We start from the raw sequence: 27,936 nt of genomic DNA, 5'->3' as shown, positions 1-27,936 counted from the left end.
AATTGGTGTCTTTTATTATGATTTCATTGGATTGCTGTATGTCATGTTTATGGATTTATTTTGCATCTCTAAACCTGTGTGTGTTTGTGCTTACAGCTGACTCACGGGGTGATGAACAAAGAACTGAAGTCTTGCAAGAACCCCGAGGATCTCGAATGCAACGAGAACGTCAAACACAAGACCAAGGAGTACATCAAGAAGTACATGCAGAAGTTTGGCTCTGTGTACCGACCCAAGGAAGACACAGAGCTGGACTAACTAGCCTGAAGCAACCCCAGGAACCTCCTGGCAGCTCTTTTCCAACCGAACACCGCTGGCCTGAACAGTTTTGGTGCGTCGGGACAGGGCGGCTCAAGCGCGAGTCCTGTTGTTTTATTCCACTGACCTTCTAACCATGTCCTAAATGCTGCTCTGGGAAGGGGGCATTGCCTGAGCCGTCCCACACAGGGGGCGTTTTTTATGATGAGATAAACTGCTGCGGTATGAAGCGCGGAGGACACGATCCAAGGGTGCTACACAGACTCTTTCCAAGATCTTTTTTGTCTTCTCAATTATCTCTAAGGCAAATCTCATCTCTTTGGAGAAGAGAATCATCCTAAACTCTAGAAGGGGGGGGGGGATAAGTGGACCATTAAAATCCTTTTCCTTTGCCGCCCCACTCCATTACTGTAGTTGTTACCAAGGGCTTTTGTTAGCTTGCCTGTTCTGCAAGGTTCAATTCCTTACTGATATTAGTCGAGGAAAGAGGGAAGGAGAAAGACAGACGCTAAGGATTATGGTATGTTTCAGATAAACTCTCCACAGAACTAGTCGTTTCGGACTCACTGGCCATGGGTCGCCCAGCTCCGCATTGTTTTTATGGATTTTAGTCTATAGAAGTGTGCAGGTCTGTGATCTAACCCCATTTGCCGTGGTCTTGTTTCTCTTCTCGACTGGGGGGGAAGGTTATGTAGCAATGACGTTTTATCAAGGTCTTTCACACTGTTTTTACATTAACTTTTTTTATTCATGTCACAAAGGCAAATGTGAAGCCCTCCAGGCAGTTTGTAGCTTATTTTTGTGGCTGTCACGTAAGGATTGATCAGGTTTACCATCCCATAAGCTCTGGCCATTAATCAACTCACCCCACCTTATTAATCTGCATTAACTATGTTTCCAAACATGTATTATATTGCTTTATATGTGAATATATTGAGAGTTAGTTTTTGAGACCATTAGCAGAGACTTTGTAAAATGGCTGTCACGGTCCACGGTGTCTTGTGTAAATATGTGTAATTATACCAGACCGGGAAAAAACGGGATTTGAAGGATGCGACTAGATCCGAGTCCTCCGTCCCGCCGGTGCAGCTCGGGTGTTCCTAAAGCAAGCAGAATTCCGCACTATCCCACTGCTCCTTATGTTGGGTTGGATTTTAAAGGTTGGGGTGTCATTATGGTTTCTTTTTTCCTTTGCTTTCTCTGTAGAAAGACTTTGGATCTTTTTTTTTTTAATGTGCAAATAGGAGTCTCACCCCACTCCACTGTAAGTACTGTGCAAGCACATTGTCATACTGAGTGTAAAAACATTTTAAGATAAAATAAACTGTTTTCTAAAAAAATTCGGTTTGGTTTTCTTATTGCTGTATGCCTGTGTGTTGGAGAAATAGTGTCTGTACGTCGGCATCCACCAATTAAAACTTCCAAAAATTGCTTTTTTTATCCTCTGACGAAAGGCTGCATTAACTACAACTGTAGCCTGAAACGGGGTTTTAAACTGGGGTACAGGGGAAAAAGTGGAAAAGATTTTGAGAAAAAATGTAATTAACGAAAAAGATGAGACTATATTGTGACTTGCGTCTGATAAATGGAACTAAAAGAGAGAAAAAAAGAAGGGCGGGGACTTGGTCCTGTCCATCAGATGTTGATTGGAATTTGAGATGTTGGAGTTGCACTCAGAAATGAATGCGGGCTTCCAGTTGATTGTGGAGGGGCGGAGTTTAAGCAGACTAATTGATTGGAGAAGTCTGCCATACATCACCAGTGTAATTTTTATGACTTTATGACATTTTGATTGATCGTGGTAAAAACGAATTCTAAAGAATGAAACATGCATGCATTAACACATTAACAGTGCTGTACTGGAATGTGTTATACACCACAAATTATACACTTACCAAAACTGACATATCATTGCAGTTTAATTTTTCATTCTGCTTTCTATATAGGCTAGTAAGAAATTATCATAATTATTTTTGTTCTGTTGACAGCTGTTGTTTTATCAGCATGAAATAACCAAATATGCATATCAAATCATGCATAATGATTTTTTTGTGGGAAAAAAATCATTTTTAAAGCTGCTCTGGAACAATACTTACATTTATTTACCATTAGTTTATTAATATTTATTAAGCATTATACTATGTATTTTAATTTTAAAAAATCAAGTTGCATCTAATACCTCTAAAGGTAAGGAAACCTTTACAAATTATGTTATACAGTGAGGAAAATAAGTATTTGAACACCCTGCTATTTTGCAAGTTCACCCACTTAGAAATCATGGAGGGGTCTGAAATTGTCATCGTAGGTGCATGTCCACTGTGAGAAACATAATCAAAATTTAAAATATCCAGAAATCACAATGTATGATTTTTTAACTATTTATTTGTATGATACAGCTGCAAATAAGTATTTGAACACCTGTCTATCAGCTAGAATTCTGACCCTCAAAGACCTTTTAGTCTGCCTTTAAAATGTCCACCTCCACTCCATTTATTATCCTAAATTAGATGCACCTGTTTGAGGTTGTTAGCTGCATAAACATCCCATACAATCAGTAAGAATCCAACTACTAACATGGCCAAGACCAAAGAGCTGTCCAAAGACACTAGAGACAAAATTGTACACCTCCACAAGGCTGGAAAGGGCTACGGGGAAATTGCCAAGCAGCTTGGTGAAAAAAGGTCCACTGTTGGAGCAATCATTTGAAAATGGAAGAAGCTAAACATGACTGTCAATCTCCCTCGGACTGGGGCTCCATGCAAGATCTCACCTCGTGGGGTCTCAATGATCCTAAGAAAGGTGAGAAATCAGCCCAGAACTACACGGGAGGAGCTGGTCAATGACCTGAAAAGAGCTGGGACCACCGTTTCCAAGGTTACTGTTGGTAATACACTAAGACGTCATGGTTTGAAATCATGCATGGCACGGAAGGTTCCCCTGCTTAAACCAGCACATGTCCCGGCCCGTCTTAAGTTTGCCAATGACCATTTGGATGATCCAGAGGAGTCATGGGAGAAAGTCATGTGGTCAGATGAGACCAAAATAGAACTTTTTGGTCATAATTCCACTAAACGTGTGGAAGGAAGAAGAATGATGAGTACCATCCCAAGAACACCATCCCTACTGTGAAGCATGGGGGTGGTAGCATCATGCTTTGGGGGTGTTTTTCTGCACATGGGACAGGGCGACTGCACTGTATTAAGGAGAGGATGACCGGGGCCATGTATTGCGAGATTTTGGGGAAGAACCTCCTTCCCTCAGTTAGAGCATTGAAAATGGGTCGAGGCTGGGTCTTCCAACATGACAATGACCCGAAGCACACAGCCAGGATAACCAAGGAGTGGCTCTGTAAGAAGCATATCAAGGTTCTGGCGTGGCCTTGCCTGTCTCCAGACCTAAACCCAATAGAGAATCTTTGGAGGGAGCTCAAACTCCGTGTTTCTCAGCGACAGGCCAGAAACCTGACTTATCTAGAGAAGATCTGTGTGGAGGAGTGGGCCAAAATCCCTCCTGCAGTGTGTGCAAACCTGGTGAAAAACTACAGGAAACGTTTGACCTCTGTAATTGCAAACAAAGGCTACGGTACCAAATATTAACATTGATTTTCTCAGGTGTTCAAATACTTATTTGCAGCTGTATCATACAAATAAATAGTTAAAAAATCATACATTGTGATTTCTGGATATTTTTTGTTAGATTATAGACATGCACCTACAATGACAATTTCAGATCCCTCCATGATTTCTAAGTGGGAGAACTTGCAAAATAGCAGGGTGTTCAAATACTTATTTTCCTCACTGTAGGTTTAAATATTACAAATAGAAAACAATAGAATGAGATAATTTTAATAATTTTCTAGATTACACAAACACTTGCTTTGGCTGTAGTACAACATAAATATAAAAAGCCAATTGATCTTTGGAAACTAATCTTATTTTACACTTTTTTTGCATTTTTTTAATGAACATTTATAATTGGTAATACATGAAAAAGTATAGTTGCCTTTATTTTTTAGAAAGTATCTTTAGTACATATAAATATAAAATAAAAAAGATGCAATTCTTTAGGCCTCGAATAATGCAAGGAAGCAAGCTTTCTTCCAGGAAAATCTTGTACGTGACTTGAGTAACCTGTCCTTCACATATACGGATCTGCCTGATTCTGATCTTCTCTGATGAGTCCAGTTTTCAGCGTTGCCCAACACCTGGTCCTGTAATGGTGAGCCATAGACATGGAGGCCTATAACCCACAGTCTCACACACCCTCTGTGAAATTTGGTGGAGGTTTGGTGATGATCTGGGGGTTCTTCGGTAAGGCTGGTATCGGGCAGATGCGTCCTGTGATTTTTCCTGGAAGACAACTTGCTTCCTTCTGCTCGGACAATGTTCCCCAACTTGTACGATTTGTTTTTTTCCACTGAATAATGCTCCATGCCACAGGCCAATGAAGTTATAGATGGAGGACCCTGTCCTGGCCAGCCCAATCCCCAGACCTGAACCCCACTGAAAACCTCTGGACTGTGATCAAGAGAAAGATGGAACGTCACAAGCCATCAAAGCAGAGCTGCTTTCATTTTTCAAAAGTCAACCAAAACCAATGTGGCCAACTGGTAGAGAGCATGCCAGGACGCATGAAAGCTATGATTGGAAATCAGGAATATTTCACCCAATATTTATTTCTGACCTAAAACATTAGTATTGTGTTATTTAGAAATTAATATAAGCTTGTTTTCTTAGCATTATTTGAGGTAAAAAATTTTACGTTTACTCAAACATATAGATAGCAAATCAGAGAAACTGCTCATTTTGCAGCATTGGTCTCTTCCCACCCACCCCACCCCAGAGCTGTATATATAGTATATTATAGCACATGAAAATAAATAGCTGCCTTTATATTTTAGGAAGCCGTTGCCTCACAAGGGGATTATCATATGTGATGGTCCTTGGCATTAACAAGTTGGTTATTTTACCCTAAAACTGATTGAAGGAAAGGAGAAGGAAGGAAACTTGGAACAAAAAGGAAACTTTTGTTTTCTTTAAAAGAATGTGCCCTTATGCATTATGTACAATATGACCAACAAAGTATATTAAACCTGAAATGCATGAATGTTTTGCCAATCATTAATACATATTCGGGTCTTTAGCGACCCGGATCTATATCTAACACGGATGGATATATAAGACTCTCTGGATATTAGAGTAACAATTACAGAAGAATAAAATAAAGCTTATTTTGTGACCTTTTGGAGTTTGGAAGGGTTCAGTTTGAGCAGATGTTTTATACCATCATCACTGTCCTTGTCCTAACTCATTTCCTCAGCATCTGGCTCATATTCGCCATCTCAAACATATTCTCAATTCATTTTCAACATCTTCAAAATCAATATTTTGATCGCTGACAGCTTCTCCGCCAAATCCACCATCAAGTGACAGTGACACTAATATTTCATTGTGTTCAGTGCTTGTTCTGCAGTAAATCGCTAAGTGATTTCAAGTTTTGCTGATGATACTTCATATTCTTTTGTTTTCTGCCTGTGGCAACTATGAGTGAAACATCACTTCATCATTGTGTATCAGACATTGCCACCCTGTCCCTACGGAATAAAAGTGAAGTGCACTTATCCAGTCATCAAAGATTCAATTGTTGTGCAGAAAAAAATATATTTAAGCCTCGTTTCCACCGAAATTACCCGGAACAATTTGTCCCAGGAACGTTTTTCCCAGGAACTCTTTTCCCCCCAGACCTTCTGCTGTCTGTTTGTTTCCATCGTGGTCTAAAGTACCGCGAAGATTAGTCCGGTGACGTAGGGCTGCGCGCAACTTTCCAGAGCCCACTGGATTTCGTCCTCCGCAAATAAACTTAATAAAGCTTGAACCTCGACTTCGGTCCATCGGTCGCATGTTTTAAACTCCATTGTTGATTCGAATAGCAAACAACTCTTACTGCGCGCACCGCGACAGACTTTTAGGTTGAAATAAAATGCTGCGTGAGCTCAACCAATCAGCATGTTCAGCGCCCAAGTCCCACCCCCGAAAGTTCCTGAACTTTGAAAAAGTACTACCTCGCGAGCAGGGCCGTTTTGAGGGGTAAATCTTTACCCGGAACTTTATTTAGACCCCGGTTCCTGCGGTCGAAACACACAGAGTACTACCCCAAAGTCCCTAGTTCCTGCGGTGGAAACGCGGCTTTAGACTGTTACACACCTCAGCTTGTTAGCGACCCTATACAATTATATACAAAAGAATGGGAATACAGCCATTATTTTATAATTGTATTATTTTTTTTCTTCTTATATTGTTTATAATGAATTGATTGATGAATACTAAGAAGGTTGATGTCTAACTTAAAAATGAATGAAGAGGAGGGTAGTGAAGGACGTCCCGGGTCACTAAAGAGCCATGGTATGCGTTGAAGTGAAAACTATCAATTTTGGTTTCATGTTGACTTTAAACCCATTTAAATTCCCTGTTTTCAAAGAGAGAGACTGCCACCACAGCACAGATCTGACTGTATTAAATCAGAGAATCAAAGCGGTGCACTTCTTTCATTAGAGGCTCTTCCAGGGCTCAGGGACTCTGCCTACATGGTGTCTGAACCATCTGGGCAGAGCTGGTTTTCCCCTCCCCTCAGCCCAGCCCTTCTTTGTGTAGAGCAGAGCTCCAGGGCCAGGGCATTCCGCTAGGCTGCTCCAGACCGCAGTTAAGCAGCTCCGTCTGGAGTACGTGACGGCATGCAGAGCCGCCCAAGTCCCTGCTCTCACTTAACAGACCAGTCACAGAAATCATTAACACGTTTCATTCGGAGAGAGCGAGTGTTAGGAAATCAACAGACCTAAGTCACAAAACATCTCTGCAATGACAGCAGGGCTAATTTTCCTTTCTTTCCCTTCAGCCTTAGGTGTCTTTTAGCTGGACATTTGTCCCTGAAAACTACCCGAAACTGGTGAAACTGGGAACATTTCCTCCTAATATCACTGAAACCTCTCTAAAAAAAACATATTAACTATGCGATTACTCTTGTTTTGAAGATTCTGTAAAACGGGGGGCAGCTCCATTCGGGGACAGGACCCATAGAACTGTGTGAAGGATCTGCAGCCTGCAGAATGGGGCGGGGCTACACGTGTCACACACACACACTCTGATAGACTTGGTCGTTTTTTTATAGGCATAGGAAATTTACTATAATGCACAGACAATACAACATTAGCCTGCATCCCGCAATGGCAAGAGAAATGAATTATGAAATGTTTATTCACGGTGGACACAAACCCTGTACTTAAATTTCAAGAGGAACACGAATAAAATATTTCTACAGTAAAAGTAAGGTGTCTAATGCGACACAACGCAGACCTGAAATAGGTCAATTTGACATTATTATGAATTATTACACTGTAAAAAAGTATATTTTTCCCATTTTTTTCTTTTGTCAAATCAACTTAGATCATTTATGTGATTCAGATAACATAATATTTTGAGTTTCTGTTGATTAAACCAATCTCCTTCATTGTATCAACCCACATTTTTAATTTCAGTGAACTTAATATTTTATGGCAACCAGGTTACTTTTTTTAAGTTAAACCAACTATATTTTTTTTACAGTGTGGGAACACACTTGATCTGAGAATATCATAGTACTCCCGGATCTTGGCTCATTTGAGCGGGACAAAACCAAATCAAGTGTTTATTGTTCACTTGACTCGCTTGTTAACTGCCGCATGTTTAATCTTCTGGATCAGTTGAATTCACAAAAGAACCATTCAATGTTATTTGTGAACCAGGTGACTCAAAAGAATCGGCTCAAAAGATGTGCTCACGAAACTGACATCACTATCGGTTTCTTTTGCATGATTGATGAATCTTAGAGGAATTTGTTGTCTTTTAAAGTCATAGGTTTTTATCAAATGAAATAATTTTTCTCTTTTTTTTCCATTCAACCTTCTGTGGAGGCTTCCTTCATCCATGCAGTTGTTACCCTACAGCACTATTTCTACATTATTTATCCCATATGCCATAAGATGTGTCTTTCCCACTGTTTAAATCATTCCTACAATCCTTATACTGTTGTCATAATCACAGGAAGACGTACAGGCAAGAACGCGTATTGTGTAAACAAAGCACACTATTGTGAACGCTTGTCAGAAATTCTGACTGCCAAGAAACTGCTGGTTTTGATTGGGTGTCGAGTTGGCATTAACACAACAAACCTTTTGGCTCTCAAAAAGATTTACATTTCTTGCAGCAATTAGCTCAGAAAAAAAAAAACAGCTTCACCTTTTGCTATGGTTTTAAAGTGAAATACACACTATTTTTCAGAGCATGTTACTTATATGTAATGGGGGATATTGCTGAAAGCACGGTTAACCTATACCATGAACTCTCGGTTGGTTAACCCAAACCTTGCTTACTCAAGGTATGCTGGTTCCAAAAATGCGTCCGTGAGCATTTTTCTACCCATGAAAGTGCACTGTGAACTCGTACTATATCGATGTACTCCTAGTTACGAGATCTGACGTCACATAGCCCGCAAAACAACAATGACAGCCCCATACAGATGCAGTGTTTATGAAACATATACAAATAACGTTAGATAAAAGGTATAACAGCTTCTCTTGCCGTATGCGCCGTTTTTTCCCCTCCGTTTCCCTCAAATGAGCAAGTAAGCACCTTTGGCGATATCAATTATTGTAAATTTAGCATAAGCCCCGTATGGTCCGCCATGCTTTGTTTACATCTAGCTACCACACGATTCCTTGCACTCAGGCAATTTGGCGTGACTTTGCCTGGAACGCTACAAAGTCGTGAGTCGGGGTTTGAAGTTGTAACTTACGGGCTCAAAAACCTGCCTGGAACGCAGCAGCATAAGTTCAGACAACTCAGAGTATGCTAACCGTGAACAGACAAGACATTCTCAACAGAGCAACGAATCGATGATTCACCATGGAAACAGACGCTAAGAAAAAGCCATAGCCAGTAAAAGAAATGAACACGGCGACTTCATGTGCACTTTCGGTCTTGTGGACTTACAATAGCCGCTGTGTGCGCGTGTCCGTTAAGTCCACGAGACCGCAGGGTGTCCCATTTGTCATTTTAGGTCTCAGAAGGGTGCTCACGAGCGCCCCCTTTGAAATCGATATGTGCCCTCGATGCGCACTTCTGCCGAGCCTGCACCCGGACTTCTTCCCGGCAGTCAAAGCGGCATTACGTCGTAGAAGTGCGGACTCAGAGGAAGACTGTGAGGGTTTAGGGTGCCATTTGGGACAGGGCCATAGACTTCGACGCAGAAAAGTGAAATCAATTAGAAGCATAGACAGTAAAAGAAATGGACACAGCGACCCCATAGACTTCGATGCAGAAAAGTGAAGTCAATTAGAAGCACTCACTTCCTGATGGCTGAGCGTTCTGCGCAGCCTCAGACTGAGCTTGACGACGTAGATGTGACGTGAGCAATCTGTCTGACAGTTGTAAGTCCTCTAGCAGTTGTGCAAAAGGAAAACTGAATCACCGAATCTCGCGAGACGGAGAGGGTGAGCAGGAGCAACTTTTGGTAAGTATTCTGATTAATTATTTTGTCATTTTGCATAGTATTTATTTATTTAAAAATGTAATGCCAGTACGCCATATTAAGTTAATGCATCCTGTCTATACGGGTATATACGGTAATTTCTCTACTGTGCGACAGAGAGTCGCGTGGTTATGACGCAATCGTTAGCCCATTTTTACAAAAACGGCTTCTACGGGGCGATAGTGTAAGATACAAGGTAATGGAGCATTTTATACATTGTCGTGTTTCTCTAGAAATAAACAATGGACAAATGGAGTCTTTAAACGCCTCAGATGTTAAGTTATTCGCTGTCAAAGTGACGCCAAAATTAATGGGAGTCAATGGGATGCTAACAGCAGGTGATGGCTTGGTTAGCAATGGCTGCCCCTATGGAAGGTACGCTTTCCAGTCTACTTCCTCTTCTTCTTTTGTTTAATGGCGATTTACAGAAGTGCACATTGCCACCTATTTGGTGATTGTGCAATCATTTTTTCAATATCTTTGTTTAATAAGTCATCTTCATTCACCGCGAATAAGGATTATATTGTTTGTTTGATGCTAATTAATTTAATGCAGATCCATGTGTGAGATGACAATAAAATAAACGATAAATATATTTGAATTGAATTAATATTTAAACATTGCCTTGTTATAATAGTGCTTTAGAATTAGGACGATTCTAAGGGCCCACAGACTTTTAGGTACTAGAAGTAATGTAATAGTAATGTAATAGTAATGTAATAGAACTTATAAATGTATAATCTACCAAAGAGTTACAAATATAACAAAAATATGGCTTATTTCTGCATTTCCGGCAAAATACAGCAAAACGCTCCACTCACGAACCACTCACGCTCACGGGTAAAACGACATTAGCTCAAATCCCACTCCGACATGACATTTCTCTGTATTGTAGGCTACTGTACTTGTTGTAGCCATTAAGAAGATGTGTTTAGTTTTATATTTAAATATTATAATGTTATTTTTTTATGTCTATCTATGCTGTCAATCTATGTTGATTATGAAAAGGGAACAGCATGAGTGAGAAAGGAGACATAGAGTGGGTCAAACATGATTGTGACCGCGTCTTTAAGTTCTGTTTTGTAGAAAGCCTTTCTTTAAAGTAAAATTTGTTTTGTATAAATTGTATCTTAATTTTATTCAATGTTTCATCAGCCAATTGGGGCATTCTGGGTTGAGCGAGTGGAGCTTAATTAGTCAGTATTATTAAATTGCAGACAAAGATTTTGGATAGCTAGGTTGGTGCGGTAGAGGGCCCAACATCATATTCTTTCATAGGGCCCAAAATTGCTAGCAGCGCCCCTGGAGATGTGTGTATTATTATAATTAAATCAACAATAACAGGATAATCAGATTTGACTGTTTGGGTTAATGGTGCAGAAAAAATATTTTCAAAAATTCCAGGTTCAAATCTTGAACTGCACCATTAGTGTCATTAAATACTACTTCTTTGCTCACACGATGTATTATTTATTTTGTTAAAATACAAAGATTCCTTTAAACATCTATATTTTTATTATTAAAAAGGACAAACATAAGTGATAGATACATAACATGGATGTTATTAATATGAAAAGCATCTCAGCACGGAAACGATCGAGTCTCACCCAGACCTTGGCACTAACATACATAAGAATGACCTTATGATACATACATGGTAGGGAAAACCAGCAAAGCACAAACCTGAGCGTTCAAACTAAAGGCACCAGAGAGTTTTTTTCTCTCACATAACTCACAAAAACATAACTTTGCTTTTAGGTTGCATTGTTGGTTAAAGTGCAAACCAAGCATTATTGTGAATAAGAGGGTCATTCGCTAAGGCAACTCGACTGTGCATGTATATATAACTCCCTTGTGCAGCACATTTAGTGGTTTTCCTCTGTGAACGCCTCACAGTGTAACATTGCCCTTGACAAGCCACGGTTTAAAAGCTGAATACTTGGTCCAGCTTAGGTGTTATCGACCACTGTTCGAATGACGGAAGCGCTGAAATATAAATACAAAAGCACGATTGAATCGCATGCATGATGCTTTTTCTGGCACTATGATGCCATTCCACAAAAATGGAAAACTCTCATTCATGAGGCCGCAGAAATGTTCACGAAATGTCCGTGTTCTTTGATACCGACCACAGCTGGAACCACAACCGCCCAAAACACTGACAATGAAAATGTTCAGCTTGAACGTGTCTCGGAGAAAACAGAGTTTGTTTTGACACTACAAAGAGGACATTATTAAGCATAAACTGCCCATGAATACTGGAGGAAACATCTGTCTCGGGCAGAAAATGTTCTGAGGTGGCGGAACATCTCAGGCTGTTGAAACAATATTCATAAGTGAAACGTTATGTTGAATAAAAACCCCTTATTATTTCCAATCCTGCTCTTCAAAGTCTTAGTGCACGCTGCAAGGGATTCGCCTTCAAAAATTCCTCTATTACTTCAGTGTCTCTTTCACTTTCATGAAGGCGTAAGGAACATATTCAAGTATTTAGACCACTGAGACTCCTTGCGAGGTGGCGGTGAGGGCGGTGATGATGTCCGGCCGCTCGATGCGTGCCAGAGCCGAGCAGAGCAGGCCCAACGTGGACCCTTCCTGTTGGGCCCAATCAGTTAAAAGGGTGTGGATGGGGTCCTGGCCCCGTCCAAAGACATCCACGCGGTCCTGTTCGTAACCGAGCATGACGGCCAGCTGCCTCCAGCTCCGACTGCCCCCCTCTGCGAGAAGCCCCTCTACCTCCTCCTGCCTGTGGGGAGGCAGGTTCACATAAAGCCGCGTGTCCTGTTTGCTGTCCCGTTTGCTGCCTGCCGAGAGTACAAGAAAGGGATCAGATAATTACTAATCAGCCATTTAGTGGACGCTTTTAGTAAAAGCAGTGTACAGTACACTAAGAGTGACAATGCGTCCAAATACAAACATTTAACACAAACGGTGTAGTCCAATTGGCAAGTCTTTTGAATTGGTTATTTAGAGCAGTGGTTCCCAACCACGTTCCTGGAGGACCCCCAACAGTGCACATTTTTGATGTGTCCTTTGTCTGACACACCCACATCAGGTCTTGGAGTAGCTACTAATGAGCTGATGACCTGAATCAGGTGTGTTTGATTGAGGAGACATGCAAAATGTGCACTGTTGGGGGTCCTCCAGGAACGTGGTTGGGAACCACTGATTTAGAGAATCAAAAAACAGTAGTTTGTAGTCTGATGATTCCCAAAAAGAAATGAGTCATAGAAGTGGGTTCTTTTAATAAAGAGATGAATAATTAGAACAAATGACTCTTATTAGCAAATTCTTTTAATGAACAGTTAAAAAAGACGAATGAATAGCACAAATGACTCTTATGAGCCAGTTTTTAATGAACAGTTCAAAATGACGAATGAACAGCACAAATGACTCTTATGAGCCAGTTTTTAATGAACAGTTCAAATAGATGAATGAATAGCACAAATGACTCCTATGAGCCAGTTTTTAATGAACAGTTCAAATAGATGAATGAATAGCACAAATGACTCCTATGAGCCAGTTTTTAATGAACAGTTCAAAAAAGTGAATGAATAGCACAAATTACTCTTATGAGACAGTTTTTAATGAACAGTTCAAAAAAGTGAATGAATAGCACAAATGACTCTTATGAGCCAGTTTTTAATGAACAGTTCAAAAAGACGAATCAACAGCACAAATGGCTCTTATGAGCCAGTTTTTAATGAACAGTTCAAAAAGATGAATGAACAGCACAAATGACTCTTATGAGCCAGTTTTTAATGAACAGTTCAAAGAGATGAATGAATAGCACAAATGACTCTTATGAGCCAGTTTTTTAATGAACAGTTCAAATAGATGAATGAATAGCACAAATGACTCTTATGAGCCAGTTTTTAACGAACAGTTCAATTAGATGAATGAATAGTACAAATGACTCTTATGAGACAGTTTTTAATGAACAGTTCAATTAGATGAATGTCTGAATAGCACAAATGACTCTTATAAGCCAGTTTTTAATGAACAGTTCAATTAGATGAATGTCTGAATAGCACAAATGACTCTTATAAGCCAGTTTTTAATGAACAGTTCAATTAGATGAATGTCTGAATAGCACAAATTACTCTTATAAGCCAGTTTTTAATGAACAGTTCAATTAAATGCATGTCTGAATAGCACAAATGACTCTTATGAGCCAGTTTTTAACGAACAGTTCAATTAGATGAATGTCTGAATAGCACAAATGAATCTTATGAGCCAGTTTTTAACAAACAGTTCAATTAGATGAATGTCTGAATTGCACAAATGACTCTTATAAGCCAGTTTTTAATGAACAGTTCAATTAGATGAATGAATAGTACAAATGACTCTTATGAGCCAGTTTTTAACTAACAGTTCAATTAGATGAATGTCTGAATAGCACAAATGACCCCTATGAGCCAGTTTTTAATGAACAGTTCAAAAAGAAGAATTAAAACAAATTACACTTATGAGCAAGTTATTTTAATGAACAGTAAAAAGAGACAAATAAATAGTACAATTTATTCTTATATTAAAGACAAATGAATACAACAAATGACTCTTATGAGCCGGATCTTTAAATAAATAGTTCAAAAAGATGAGTTTGTGGTCTTGACATCTAGAATCAAATCAAATCAGGAAATCTGTATGGATTCTCAGCCCTAGACGGTTCTCTCATACCTTTGCTGGGCTGGCTGTCCTGAAGGCTGTGAGAGTCCAGGAACACGCCACTGTCGCTGTGTAATTTCTCTCCTTCCCCAGCATTATTCAACTCCCCAACCCGTGCTTTCACCAGAGCCTGCTTCTGCTGACATGACTTCCAGCTGAACACACACCAAATCATACAGTAAAAACCTACAATAATAATATATCACTCTACAGACATATTATGTATTCTTTATCTTCCATATACAAGTTTATGAGTAAATCATTTGTGTAGTTTTTCTTCTTTAAATCGCTGTTCTTTAGATGACCTCACCATTTGTAGGCGACGTAGAGCAGGAGGCCGAGCACCACTGCAGCCAGTACAGACACGTAGATCAGGATGTTGTTGTTGCCCCCTTGATCCTGTGGTGTGAGTCGAGGGGATCCGGACCCTGGTGTTGGGCTGCTCCTGTTCTCTGTGTCCTCACTCAGAGTCGGCCATCGGGGACCATCAGAACCAGATGGCCGGGACAGGATGTTGAGGTCTTTTACTGCAAAAAGATTTAACAGAATAAGTAATTTTGAACTGCCTTTATATATTCAAAGGAGATACTCAAATCGCTTTTATATATACTACCAGGGCTTGACATTAACACCCATCAACCCGCCTAATGCGGGTGGATTTCAGCAGTGGCGTGTAATGCACTCACTCCTACTAGTCACTTTGGCTGGTTGAATTTTATATATAGATTTTGTAGTCTTTTGAAATAATAAACTAAGTGCAAAATAGTGTTGTCAAATATAGATTTTTTCAATACTGAAATGCTTCCAAAACTCATTTTCTCCAGAATAGACACACGATACCAGCTCTCTCATCTCTGACAGCGAGTTGGCACACAAACCCAGCCTCCCCTTACTCACTCCTTTCATTTGCTCCGGATGAACATTGTTGCTGTTACAGGATTAGAATTTTGCCGTGGGATTGCGCGTATTGCACATCATTTGATTAATTCCTGCACTAAATAGTTGAGAAAGAAAACGCATGTGTAACAGTATAGATCGGTGCATCAGGTCTTAAAGGTGTCATGAACTGGCTTTTTGAATTTTTTTATACTGTTGTCTGAGGTCAACTTATGACGTTTGCGTGGTTTTTACAATCAGAAACATCATAATGAATAAGTAATAGGCTATTTTCTCCCTTGGTTTTGAGGCTCTCTGAAAAACGGTCGGTTTTGATGGGCACTGAAGACTTGGAAGTAAACGCCCACGGCTAGGATTGGATAAGATTTGCATATTTAATGAGCTTCTACTCCCCTGTCAGTGACAGCGTGTGGCAAACGGCAACCGGAATGAACGCGTCGGCAGGCCGGTGATAGCCCGTCTGAAAAGCACATAGCTCAGGGACTTTGGGCTTTGCGAGCTGGCATTGCAAGTCCGAGTCTGATCACGAATGAACCAATAACACCTTCTCCAGCCGGTGACCGTGTGCTAAGGTATGTAATCAATAGATATCAAACGATCTGTAACAACGCAATACTAACACAAATAAAAAACACGTTTTACTCACATAAGTGTGTTGCACCGTTCCTGTCGGATCCAATATAGAAGGCACAGCATTGTGTTTTAATCTCAATATGTCTGCAAATCCAGTCTCGACCTCTATTTTGTTTACAATCGATTCTGCATCGTTCCACGGTTGGCAGGCTTGAGGCGGTGCTTCTGCGTCCTACTACGTCAGTGGTCGACATATTCTAAGATCTCTCGTTTTCTGTGCCTGGTGTCTATAAAAGCTTTTCTTTGACTAACAAGGACGTTTTCAGCTCTGAAACTTGCAGGATATTCTTATATCACGATGAACTTTTTTTGTTTGTTTTTGTGAAATGTGAGGACATTCCATAGGCGTAATGGTTTTTATACCGTACAAACCGTATTTTCTATCCCCTTACACTGCCCCTGCCCCTAAACCTAACCCTCACAGGAGACTGTGCAGTTCACTTTCTGTGAAAAAACCTCATTCTGTGTGATTTATAAGCATTTTGAAAAGTGAGGACATGGGGAACGTCCTCATATTTCACCCTCTTTTTGTAATACCTGTGTCATACCCATGTCATTATACACATTTGTGTCCTGATATTTCACGAAAACACACACACACACACACACACACACACACACACACACACACACACACACACACACACACACACACACACACACACACACACACACACACACACACACACACACACACACACACACACACACACACACACACACACACACACACACATAAACTGAAGATATAATCTGATAAATGAGTAGTTGTGCGGTGTTTATAAATCAAGTGAAACTCATTAGACTCACAATAGTTAGACATTTGAAGCACACTCAAGTACACCCTAGCCTAGAGCATTCAAACACCTAGATTGCCAAAAAAATTTGCAGATGCTCATTTTAGCCTTCACGTGAAACCCACATCTGACACACATCTGCTGTGAGTCTGATTAACACATCATCAGTGGCCGCAGGCACAGCTGACAGACTAAATACCACATCGAAATGTTGAAAAGTGTGGAATGGTCAGGAGGATTCATGCCCCCCACCCTCCATCCTGAAATAGATTGTGCAGGCGAGGCCACCCCACACACACTATCACACAGATGCATGCATTCTTTTGTCCACTCACTCTCTCACACACCCCACAGGCTGCCTGTGCGGATCAAACACTCGGTGTGGCTGCCCTGACCTCGGCAGGTCGAGTGGTCTAACTTGTGACTCCACCCTGCAGGGAAAAGAGGGCAGCGTGGGATGCGACCCGCTAGCCAGCTGGTTAACCCCCAAACCGATTTAACACACCTCAGGCCACAGTTTAACACGCAATCCAATGAGGACACGGCACTTTATACTGAAAAAAAGCTTTAACAAATGAAATCTTTGATTGTTTATAGATCAAACATAATCTATGTGAAGTGTTTGTCTTCATAATCTGATCATGACTGGATTGTTGCTAAACCCATTGAAGAATGAGCAGAACATCTGAAGTCAAAGCGAGAGCTGTATTTTCTCAAAAGCTTCTCTCTGACTGAACACAGGTGTCTGCCACATGTTAACAATCTAACCATACACACTCACACACACATGCATAAATGTTTTTATATATAGCTTGGGACAAACTTCATCCAAGACACACATGCATATCGGGTTACGTTCACACAGTCAGTGTTTGGGATTGACAACTGTATTTACTAACAGCTGTGTCAAATCAATGACAAATAAACGTGTCCAAGATACAGAAAAGGAAACTTCTTTTAAAAATCTACCTTAAAAAGCATGTGTCAAGTTCTTAGAAAGGGACTCATGCTTTATATTCATGTTGGTTTCGCATGGTTTTAAAGAACATTTATATCATCATTTTTTATTTAATTTAATGAGTAAAAAGTTATATTTTTCCTTACAGCTCACCGTGAGTGCACACGTAAATCATTATTTTCAAAAATGTTTAAAAAATATAATTAAAACTGTTTTTTTTTCCAAAAACTTGTACTAAGAAATAGTACAATATAAACACACCAAATACATTAAGGCTATCTTTTTAATGAGGCTTTTGTCTTCACTATGATATTAGGGCTGTTGAATCACCCTGTTGTATAGGGCTGCATAATTTGGAAAAAATAAATCTAATAAATGTTTCTGATAAAAAGTGCGATTTAAAATTTGATTGAATAGTTTTCAAAAAAAGCTCCAATTTTGCTGTGCTTGTTTGTAGGGCTGCACAACTTGGCTAAACATGTTATGATCATATATCAATATGACTATAAAACAATTATTATTATTATTACTAAATAAAATATGAAACAAAATAAGACATATAACTATTGTAATATTTCGTTGTAAAATAAAGATTTGAGTATTTAAGAAACCCAGTGTGCTTATATTTATTTGGTAACACTTTACAATAAGGTTGTATTAGTTAACATTAGTTAACGCATTAGTTAACATGAACTAACCATGAACAACACCTCTGTTCAGCATTAGTTAATCTTTGTTAACATTAGTTCATAAAAATACAACTGATCATGGTTCGTTCATATTAGTTCACAGTGCATTTACTAATGTTAACAAGATTTTAATAATGCAGTAGTAAATGTTGAAGTTAACATTAACAAAGATAAATAAATGGTTTATAAGAGCAGTTAATTATTAGTTCATGTTAACTAACGTAGTTAACTAATGTTAAATAATAAACCTTATTGTAAAAGGTTACCATTTATTTAATTAAATCACATCCTTTGCAATTGACGGAATTTTCCGGCTTTCCGTGTTTTCACTATTACATGGTAGGGGGCGCTATGACACATCTTCTGACGGAATCTCTTGATCAAAACATATACGAAGAAGATGCAGAAACAAGCAATATCATATGTAATCATATGCATATGTAATGCGATCATCAACATTAAACAGCACATAAATCAAAACTGCCAAACGTTACTGAATGAAAGGTCGACCCAGGACGAGCTACAGGACGGTGAAGCTTTGGAGGTGTTGACAGACACTATCTGTTTTGATCATCATTCTAAATCCGGTCTGGATGTAGTCTTTGACAAAAACTTAATTTTCTCAACTTTTTGCTCAAAATGTTTAGCCTGACAAGCCAGACTCACATCAAGATGTTGGGTCTGGGAACTCACCATTGGCAGGGCTCAATTCGAGGGGGCGGGATAAACAGTTGTCTTTCAAATTCCCTCTGCACGCAATAGGATAGCGCTACAACCAACCAGAGCAACGAAGAAGGTGAAGCGGAGCTAGTTGATAGATTAAACTTTCGTGGAACTGCCGCAACTCTGCCGTCATTATGTTAAGCCCGCCCACCGAATCACCCGATATGATTGGCCTGACCAGAGCTTGGTTTTTCCAGCTTGTAAGCCAACGGAACATGGCTTTACATTACATTTGCTGCCGGTAGGGTGCGTCTAGATTTCTAGGCTACAAAATGTAGCTTTTTTATGAAATTTACCCACATTCTAGTGTTACTAAAGAAAGAATGCATGAAGCTAGAATAAAAAAATGTGTTCGTTTGTTTAAAAGCAGAGGGTCTGCTCTTTCCTTTGATATATTGCATGTTCATATATTCATTCAACAAAATATTCTGGGGGCCGTGAAATTTTTGTGAAAATGATCAAAAACGCTGGCGGTGGCTGGCAACTTTTTTTTTTTTTTTTAAACACTGGCGGGGAAAGAGTTAATAATCACATTTGATTAATAATTCACAAATGATGAATTGCTCCCTTCAATACATTCACCCAAGATCATTTCCATAAATGCACGCTAGAATTTAATGAACATCACACACTCACCCATACAGACGGTGTCAGAGTCTGGCAGGCAGGCTCTGATCTCCACCTCGTCGTCACTACAGCGTGAGCAGGGCACGCAGGGTTTCCTGTCACTCCTCTCCTTTGAGTAAGTTCCTGGTTTACACCGCTCACATACGGTATTTCCCAGTGGCCCACATTCCCGGACCACTCCACTTCCATGCCCACACATGGTGCAGGCCGCGCACAGGCCGCCTGTGCTGTTACCATCCCGCCACAGGAAGAAACCCTCACCGCAATCACACTGGGTATCCTGAGTGGGCGTGCAGCGTGCCAGTTCAGGAATGCCGGCGGGGCAGCGGGCGCACAGCCGACAGGCTGAAAGACTCTCAGAGTCTGAGAACGACACGCCTGGGAGAGATTTAAACTGATTTATCGAGAATTTGGCTGTAAACATTTGCAAAACAACAATATTCACATTTAGGCATTTATTCAAATTAAAAATGAAAGTTTGTTTTAAAAACACTCACCATTTTTACACGGCTGACACTTGGTGTCTTCCTGGCCGCAGTTGGTGGCCAAGCCAGTGCCCGCAGCACACATGCTGCAACATTTGCCTGTTTTTGTGAACTGCTCACTGGTACAGACCTTGCCAAAAGCCACCTGCAAAACACACAATCACATGTCAAATTTAAATGAACGATAATAATTTCATGGTATTTGTAGCGTCATTTTGCTTTCTGTGACAATACAAGGACACAAAATGACTTTTGAGAGTTTTCTAACCCTCTCAGTCTCTCTATGGAGGAGGTCACAAGAGCAGAAACAGCCAGACAAAGAATGTGTGGAATAAATACAAAACCGTAAAACAAAATAAATGGTGATTAAAAAGATTATAGGTAAAGAAGATCATAAAGTTCTAAACAATATAAGGCTGGTAAAGTAAACCTTTAATTTGGAGGAGAACTTGCCATTTCATGTAGTTTGCACACTGAAAAATGTGAAAAGGGATGCTATGTTCCGTCTAACACACACATTTCCCTGTGATTTTGCATTATAGATATTAGAACAGTAATGCCAATTATATACATTTTAACAATATTACACATTTTTTGCATTTCAGAACAAATAAATGCAGCCTTTGTGAGCATGAGATCTTGCAGATAGATAACAGTTATTTAAATTATATACATTTTAATAATATTCCACAATATTACTGATGTTACTGTGTTTTTAAACAAATAAATCCAACCGTGGACTTTCAAAAACCTCTCAAAAATGGGATGCCCTATAAAAAATGATACATCATTTCTAAAAAAAGGAAGGAAATGCATAGATAGACGGAGAGAGATTTCTGAGCAGTAGAACTAGAATTTTCTTTGCCAGTTTCCCTAATATGGTGTTTAATTCCTACCAAACACGATGAGCTGCGGGGGAACTTAACATCCTCAATGAACATATAATTTGTACAAAAATGAAGTCTAGGCATTTAAATTGCACAGGGTTTCCTGTAAGAGCCAGAAGTGAGTTTAAGAAGTCCTATGCGACTTTAACACTCCAATTTGGGTGTAAATAGTGAACAAATAGTGTAACAGCACACCCTTTCACACAACTATAACAATACAGTTATCATTAGGGGATGTTTAAAAAGACTCCTCGTTCATGGGAATGGAACATTATGTGTTTCTGCACCCAGTTCAAACAGAGGCATCAGCAGTGGGACAGCGGTGCAGCTCGAGACCTCAGGGGAGGGTGTGATGTGCGAGTGCGTCTGTTTGAGCAGGAGAGAAGACTTTGATGTTCCCCGCAGCTCTGCAGGTGTGATAGAGGAGGTCAGTTCTGTGGCATCTTAAACATGCATATGTTTAGGAAAATTACCCCTCACACACCCCCTCTGCTTCACAACTGCCCCCTGGGGCTCTGACAAGAGCCAACAGATGCCCAACATGTAAAGCTCCTCCAAAGAGGGAAACCAAAACCCACGCAGCCTCTCTGATGTCTTGCTCTTTTTCTCTCTGATCTCTGTTGGGACAAGAGTGCGTGTGTAAACCTGTTGAACGAGCGCACAAGCTCATAATCTCATTGAAACACTAATACACATTTGTACACAGCTGCCCAAAGGGCAACAACCTTCACTTGGTGAGTAAAAAGAGCACCTTCGTCCTGCATTTCAGCCACACTCGCCTATTGTTGATACGCCAGGATCTTTGAATTATTTAAAAAGATGCAAAGCTGAGTAACGATTAATCAAATTGAATGTGCCATGTAAAAAAGCCTTTATTGTTGAATCACAAATTTGAATATTAAGGAAACGTCTCCTCGATGTCCATGGTAGTTATAGTAATAAATAAATAAGTAAATAAAATATATATACAGGGCTTGAGATTAAGCCGGTTCATGTGCTTGTCCTTCGTAAAAAATTAAAAAAATTTTTTGTGTTGTAAATATAATTTATTCTGAAGCAATATTCTCACCATTCAATCAGCTTTGACATATTTAAATCTGCATATTTGTGATATTTTTACCTTTTATAAAGGGCATTTTTTCCATAATCTTATTAAATATAGGCTATGCTTCAGCTTTCATTTTCTTTTTTTTTATTTGATCTAGAAATTAGAATAAGACACTATAGGGCTGTTACCAATCAAATTCAATAATTTACACAAAAAAATTGAGATTGTTTTATATATGTTTGAATATACAAATAAGAAATGTTGGAAAGATGAAACTAAACCACCAGTAGGTGGCAGCAGGTAACCGTCTTAATGAGTGAGTCATTGAGTCATTCATTTAAACGATTCATTCAAACGGCTGATTCATTCAGGAATGAGTTTTGCCATGTCCCAAATGGCACCCTAAACCCTCACAGTCTTTCTCTGAGTCCGCACTTTCACAACGTAATGCCGCTTTGTCTGTCGGGAAGAAGTCCGCTGCGTAGCTTGCACCAGTGTGGGCTCAGCAGAATTGCGCATCGAGGGCGCATATCGACCTCAAGGGGGTTGCTCGCGAGCACCCTTCTGAGACCTAAAATGACAACTGGGACACCCTGCGGTCTCGTGGACTTAACGGACACGCGCACGCAGCGGCCATTGTAAGTCCACAAGACCGAAAGTGCACATGAAGTGTGCCATTTGGGACAGGGCCGCAGTCGTTTACGAATAGATCATTGAATGATTTAATTCAACCGATTCATTCAAATGCTGAATCATTCAGTAACGGACTGTTGCTGTGAGATGCATTATGGTTCTGCTGTGATCTTTGTTTGGAGCTATTTTTGCTGCTGAAATCAAACAAAAACAGTCAATATTGCATCTAAAATGTAAGTGGTTTAAAGGGGCTATATGCGTTTTTCTGAAATTTAAACTCCCGACTGACACCTGTGTCCAAAAAACAGAACTGCTCTTATTTTCTGCTCGCTCTCGCAGCGGTGGTGACGTCACATCCGCAGACAGCGCAGGAAAAAAACGACCTGACAGAAAATAGGAAAAATAGGATACAGGCTTATAGGTGCACCCACTGTGAGCGACAAGGTGTCAGCATGCTCATCAGGAGATGTTTGAGTCATAAATGGTAAAATAAAAAGGCTATTGTTACGTTTATTTGGGGGAAAAAGTTGCATATAGCCCCTTTAATGTTAATTAATTGTTTATGGAACTGTCATAATGAATCAGTGTTGTGATGGTATTCAGGAAAACAGCTCTCTTGGTTCTGTGATGTTGCTTAACTGTAGGCTATCATATGTTATAAATATAAAACTCCACAATTTGTCATTTTAACCGTGAATGCTAACTGACTTTCTTTGTATGAGCGGCGCTCATTTGTTTTGATTTCTCCTCAGCACAACCTTGTTATAGTCAGTTCATTATAGCAAATTACATTAAATTAATGCAGAATCATTCTTGAATTTTGGTGATTGCCTAGTTATTTTTTGACATTTTAACCAGGATACTTGTCCGGTCGGGCGAGTAAAATTTTTTCACTTGCCCCTTTAAAAAATCCGGAAATCCAGATGTCGAACCCTGGTATACCGTTCAAAAGTTTGGGGTCAGTGAGATTTGTCAGTAAGTTTTTGTTTTTAAATAAATTATTACTTTTATTCAGCAATCCTGAATCACAGTTTCCACAAAAATATTAAGCAGCACAGCTGTTTTCAACATTGATGATAATAATAAATGTTTCTTGAGCAGCAAATCAGCATATTAGAAGGATTTCTGAAGGATCATGTGACACTGAAAACTGTGACTGAAGACTGAAGAAAAAAATTATATTTTAAAATGTATATTCAAATAAAATGGTTAATTTAATATAATAATATTTTATAATATTATTGTCTCGGCAAGCATAAGAGACTGAATTATTGAAAAATCTTACAGACCCCAAACGTTTGAACACTACAGTACCTGTCCAAAGTTGGGAAACATTAAAATGTTTAATGTTTTTGAAAGAAGTATGTTATGCTCACCAAGGCTGCATTAATTTAATCAAAAATACAGTAATGTTAATTGTTTAATCAGCATATTAGAATGATTTCTGAAGGATCACGTGACACTGAAGACTGGAGTAATGATGCTGAAAATTCAGCTTTGCCATCACATGCTTTTAAATATATTAAAAAAAGAAAACAGTTATTTTAAGTTGTAATACTATTTCACAATATTATTGTTTTTACTGTATTTTCGATTAAATAGATGCAGCCTTAGTGTTCAGTAAACTTTCTGTATATATCAATTAAAACTAACTGGAAAGGGGAGGGGGGGGGTCCTATAAATAAGTATAGATTTTTTTCTTGGGAAGAAGGGAAGAGCCAGAGATTTCTGAGCAGTACCATTGGAATTTTCAGCTTTCCTAATGTGGTGTTTAATACTAACCAAACAAAGTAAGCTGAGGGGGAACTTAACATCCTCAATGACAATATCTCACCATATAATTTGTACCTAAGTCTAGCTAAATAGAATGTACAAAGTGGGGACAAATGATATATCACCTATAAACATTTGGGCAGAGCAGGAATGTAGTGCTCTGAGGAGGGGCAGGGGGTACATGAACACTACAGTGTGATGTGTGCTGATTCCACATAATGCAGAGAGATAATGCATATGAATGAAGCGACTTCACACAAAACATCTTTGATCTACCCAAACATGTTGTTCCCTTCACTGAGGGACAATGTCAGTCTGGATGCCACACTTGATAATGTAGGTCAAAGCTACCCCGTACACTGAATGATGGGATCTTTCGTAAAGGAATAGTTCATCCAAAAATGAAAATTCAATCATCATTTACTAGTCCTTCCAAGCTTGTATGATATGACCAGTAAAAAGATGTTTTAAAAAACTGTTGATGTCCATTCAATGAAAGTCAGTTGGGTCAAAAACAACATCGTACTCCATTAACTTTCATTGTATGGACAAAAACCACAGACATTTTTCAAAATATCTTGTCCACAGAACAAAGAAAGTCATGCAGGTTTGGAATGAGATGAAGGTGAGTACATTTTTTTTTTTGGGGGGGGTGAACTATCCAAGTCTAATGCTGTGTATGATATAATATATAAGCACATCTGTGCTGCCCATGAGCGTTTGGAAAGAGCAGTTTGAATTATGAGAACATGAAAGGATCTATGAGCCCCAGGAGGCAACAGTGATTGACCCCTCACTCCCACCAGCCAAACACACAACCACAGACATCCACTGAGACTGAGCTGGACACTGACCGCTATCTTATCTCACTGCAACCAACAGTAGCAGAAGATCCGTTTCACGACAGGCTAAACATGGCCCGTGGCCTGTAGAACTTCAAGATCATTTACAAAAGTGTCAGTTTGCCGCCAAAGACTTCTCTATCAAAACGAGCGGGGAACAAGAGAGAGGGAAGGGGGAAAAAAAAGAGGTTGTGAGTTCAAGAGGAAACCGCCATTCTGCCCCCACCGAAAGAAGTGATGTGGCTAAATGGAAACTCAAATTACTGAGCTGCGATTTCTACCCCCTTGCTCTCCACAGACCAAGAGAAAATGATGATAATTACAATGCTCCGGATATCCCGGGCCCCTGCAGTTCTTAAGCTGTGGTTGCCTATCAACCAACAGACTTGGAGATGGGGGGGGGGGGGGGGGTCTGTTGCTATCCCTGGCTCCCCCACAGACTGTTTGAACACACCAGGAGACATGGATCTGGATCAGGTCAGTAGCATTTAATGCATTAACTACCACTGACCTGAAAAGGGTGCAAAAACATTCAGCGTTTGGGTCTTGAGCGCGTCTGTAACAGTCAGAACAAATGAATCAGTTGTTTTGTGAATCAGAGTCAAAAAAGTAGCCTTTTAGTTTGGTGTGCGGTTAAATGGGAATAAACCACAGGGCCATTTGGTTCTGCTTTGACATTTGCAGGGCGTATTTCTTTGAGCATAATTTATCATTTGGAAAACAGGACGAGATATATCTTTCCATTCGGATGGTTAATATTCAACATTTTATTACTGAGAACAACTGCAGGATATTGCATTAAGTGTGAGAAAAACCAATAAAGTCATGCTATGCAGGTTGCAGGGAGAAACAGGGTGTTACTTTCCTGTCTTTGCTTTTGTGCCAGGCAACATCCAGCATTTATTAAAAACGAACCAAAATGAATACATGATCATTGACCAAAAAATAACATTCTGCATAATATAAAACTGCAATTCCCTGGCAGACTAACATCGACAGTTGTAACACAACCAATAGTTTAGTTGGTTAATAGTTTTAACCAATTAGAATTTAGCCAAAACATTTATTTCTTAACCTGCTATTTTGAGGTAAGAAAGTAAAATTGAATGCCTGACTTTAAGTTGTGAATATGTTAATGAATGCTAAATAAAGTGTCATCTGAATCAGGTTCTCTTGTTTAATGTGATACATTGTAACACTTTCCGAAGTATTTCTATGTTACACTGACAAAAATCCGGTTTTAGAGTTCTTAACTTTGTGTTTTTTATTCTTATTTGTTTATTTTGAATTAAAATGTTCTCTATGTTTCAATTAAAATGTTTAAAGTGAAATGTTTAACAAGTTTCAACTAGTTTCAACTAGTAAATTTGATCACCACACATTTTATTAGTGTTACAACTTGTAACAACAGTGCACTTTTAGTACTTTACATTAATTGACAGTTTAGGGATAAGTTGTGGGTTAACTACTTTAATTTGTAGCTGAAAATGGGACTATATCAAGTTTGAAATACATAGTGCAAACACTGAGTTACAGACGTTATAGCAAACAGTGTTACAACACTCCCCGGGCTCCCCTAATTAAAGAGTAGGAAAGACACAGTAACGTCGGAAAATATGAACAGTGCAAACTATACGTTTACAGCCACCAGAAACCAAATAAACGAACTGTTACGAGTTTATATTTATATTAATTATTAAATACCGCAGAATAACTCACCTTTACGGCCAAGATACACAAACAGAGTTGAAGTGCTGCCATCGCTCCCTTCATCTTCAGGACTTTTCCTCAGTCTTTGGGAAATAATGCAACGAGTCTCTTGTGCTCAAAACACACCAATGTTCAAAACCACAAAGTGTAATCGTAAGACATTTACAGCAACTGTTGAAAGTATCCGGTACTCTCTTCCATGTATTTTTTACTTCGAGACTTCCACTGAGCAGCGCTGTAACATTAAACGCGGATAATCCTCGTAGAAAGCTTTAAAAGTTCATTACATCATCTCTCTTCTTTCTCCACAGTCAAATCCGCTAGTTAGTGGCGATCCTTCAATCAACTGCTGCTGTGGTCGCGGTCAGCTGTTGACTACTAAATAGCCTTTGCTGAAGGGGATGGACATAAACCCCCCAGATACGCGCGCACTATAGAGCCTCACATGCACGAGCTCTGTGATTGGGCAGACTGGCGCGTGATGGAGAAAAGTTGAGATCAAATCAAACTCTTCAGCATGGGAAAATAATTCTGGTGTTCATATTACATGGTCATATTAGATATAAAAATGTTGTTGCACAAATATTATTAAAATAGCACAAATGTTATTTTCTGCTAAAATGTGTGTCTACATTATAATAACTGTTAACTTTGAGATTTTGGTAACACTTTATTTTAAGCTGACGTTTACACGTTACTACATGGTAGGCTACTTAGCCTAATATGGTAATAACTGTAAATTATGCA

General features: G+C 39.4%; 2 protein-coding genes across 2 annotated transcripts in view; one reads left to right on the top strand and one right to left on the bottom strand.

The window, feature by feature from the left end:
• Positions 1–1,592, top strand: part of setd2 (SET domain containing 2, histone lysine methyltransferase) — a 35,724-nt gene extending 34,132 nt beyond the window's left edge. The window contains exon 22 of the mRNA XM_079836713.1: positions 97–1,592. Coding sequence (XP_079692839.1) covers positions 97–258 — 162 coding nt within the window. The 3' untranslated portion in view covers positions 259–1,592. The remainder of the gene's footprint in view (positions 1–96) is intronic.
• A 9,679-nt stretch (positions 1,593–11,271) lies between these two features.
• On the bottom strand, positions 11,272–27,647 carry nradd (neurotrophin receptor associated death domain). Its single transcript, XM_079836771.1, has 6 exons — positions 27,199–27,647; positions 20,309–20,441; positions 19,821–20,189; positions 14,798–15,014; positions 14,500–14,642; positions 11,272–12,623 (listed from the first exon to the last, which is right to left on the bottom strand). The coding sequence occupies exons 1-6, from the start codon at positions 27,250–27,252 to the stop codon at positions 12,310–12,312; spliced, it is 1,230 nt and encodes a 409-aa protein (XP_079692897.1). The 5' UTR covers positions 27,253–27,647; the 3' UTR covers positions 11,272–12,309.
• Between the last annotated feature and the right edge of the window lie 289 nt (positions 27,648–27,936).

Source organism: Gobio gobio, assembly GCF_949357685.1.
Source record: "Gobio gobio genome assembly, chromosome: 15".
Taxonomy (NCBI): Eukaryota; Metazoa; Chordata; class Actinopteri; order Cypriniformes; family Gobionidae; genus Gobio; species Gobio gobio.
This window is presented reverse-complemented; position numbering and strand designations above follow the sequence as displayed.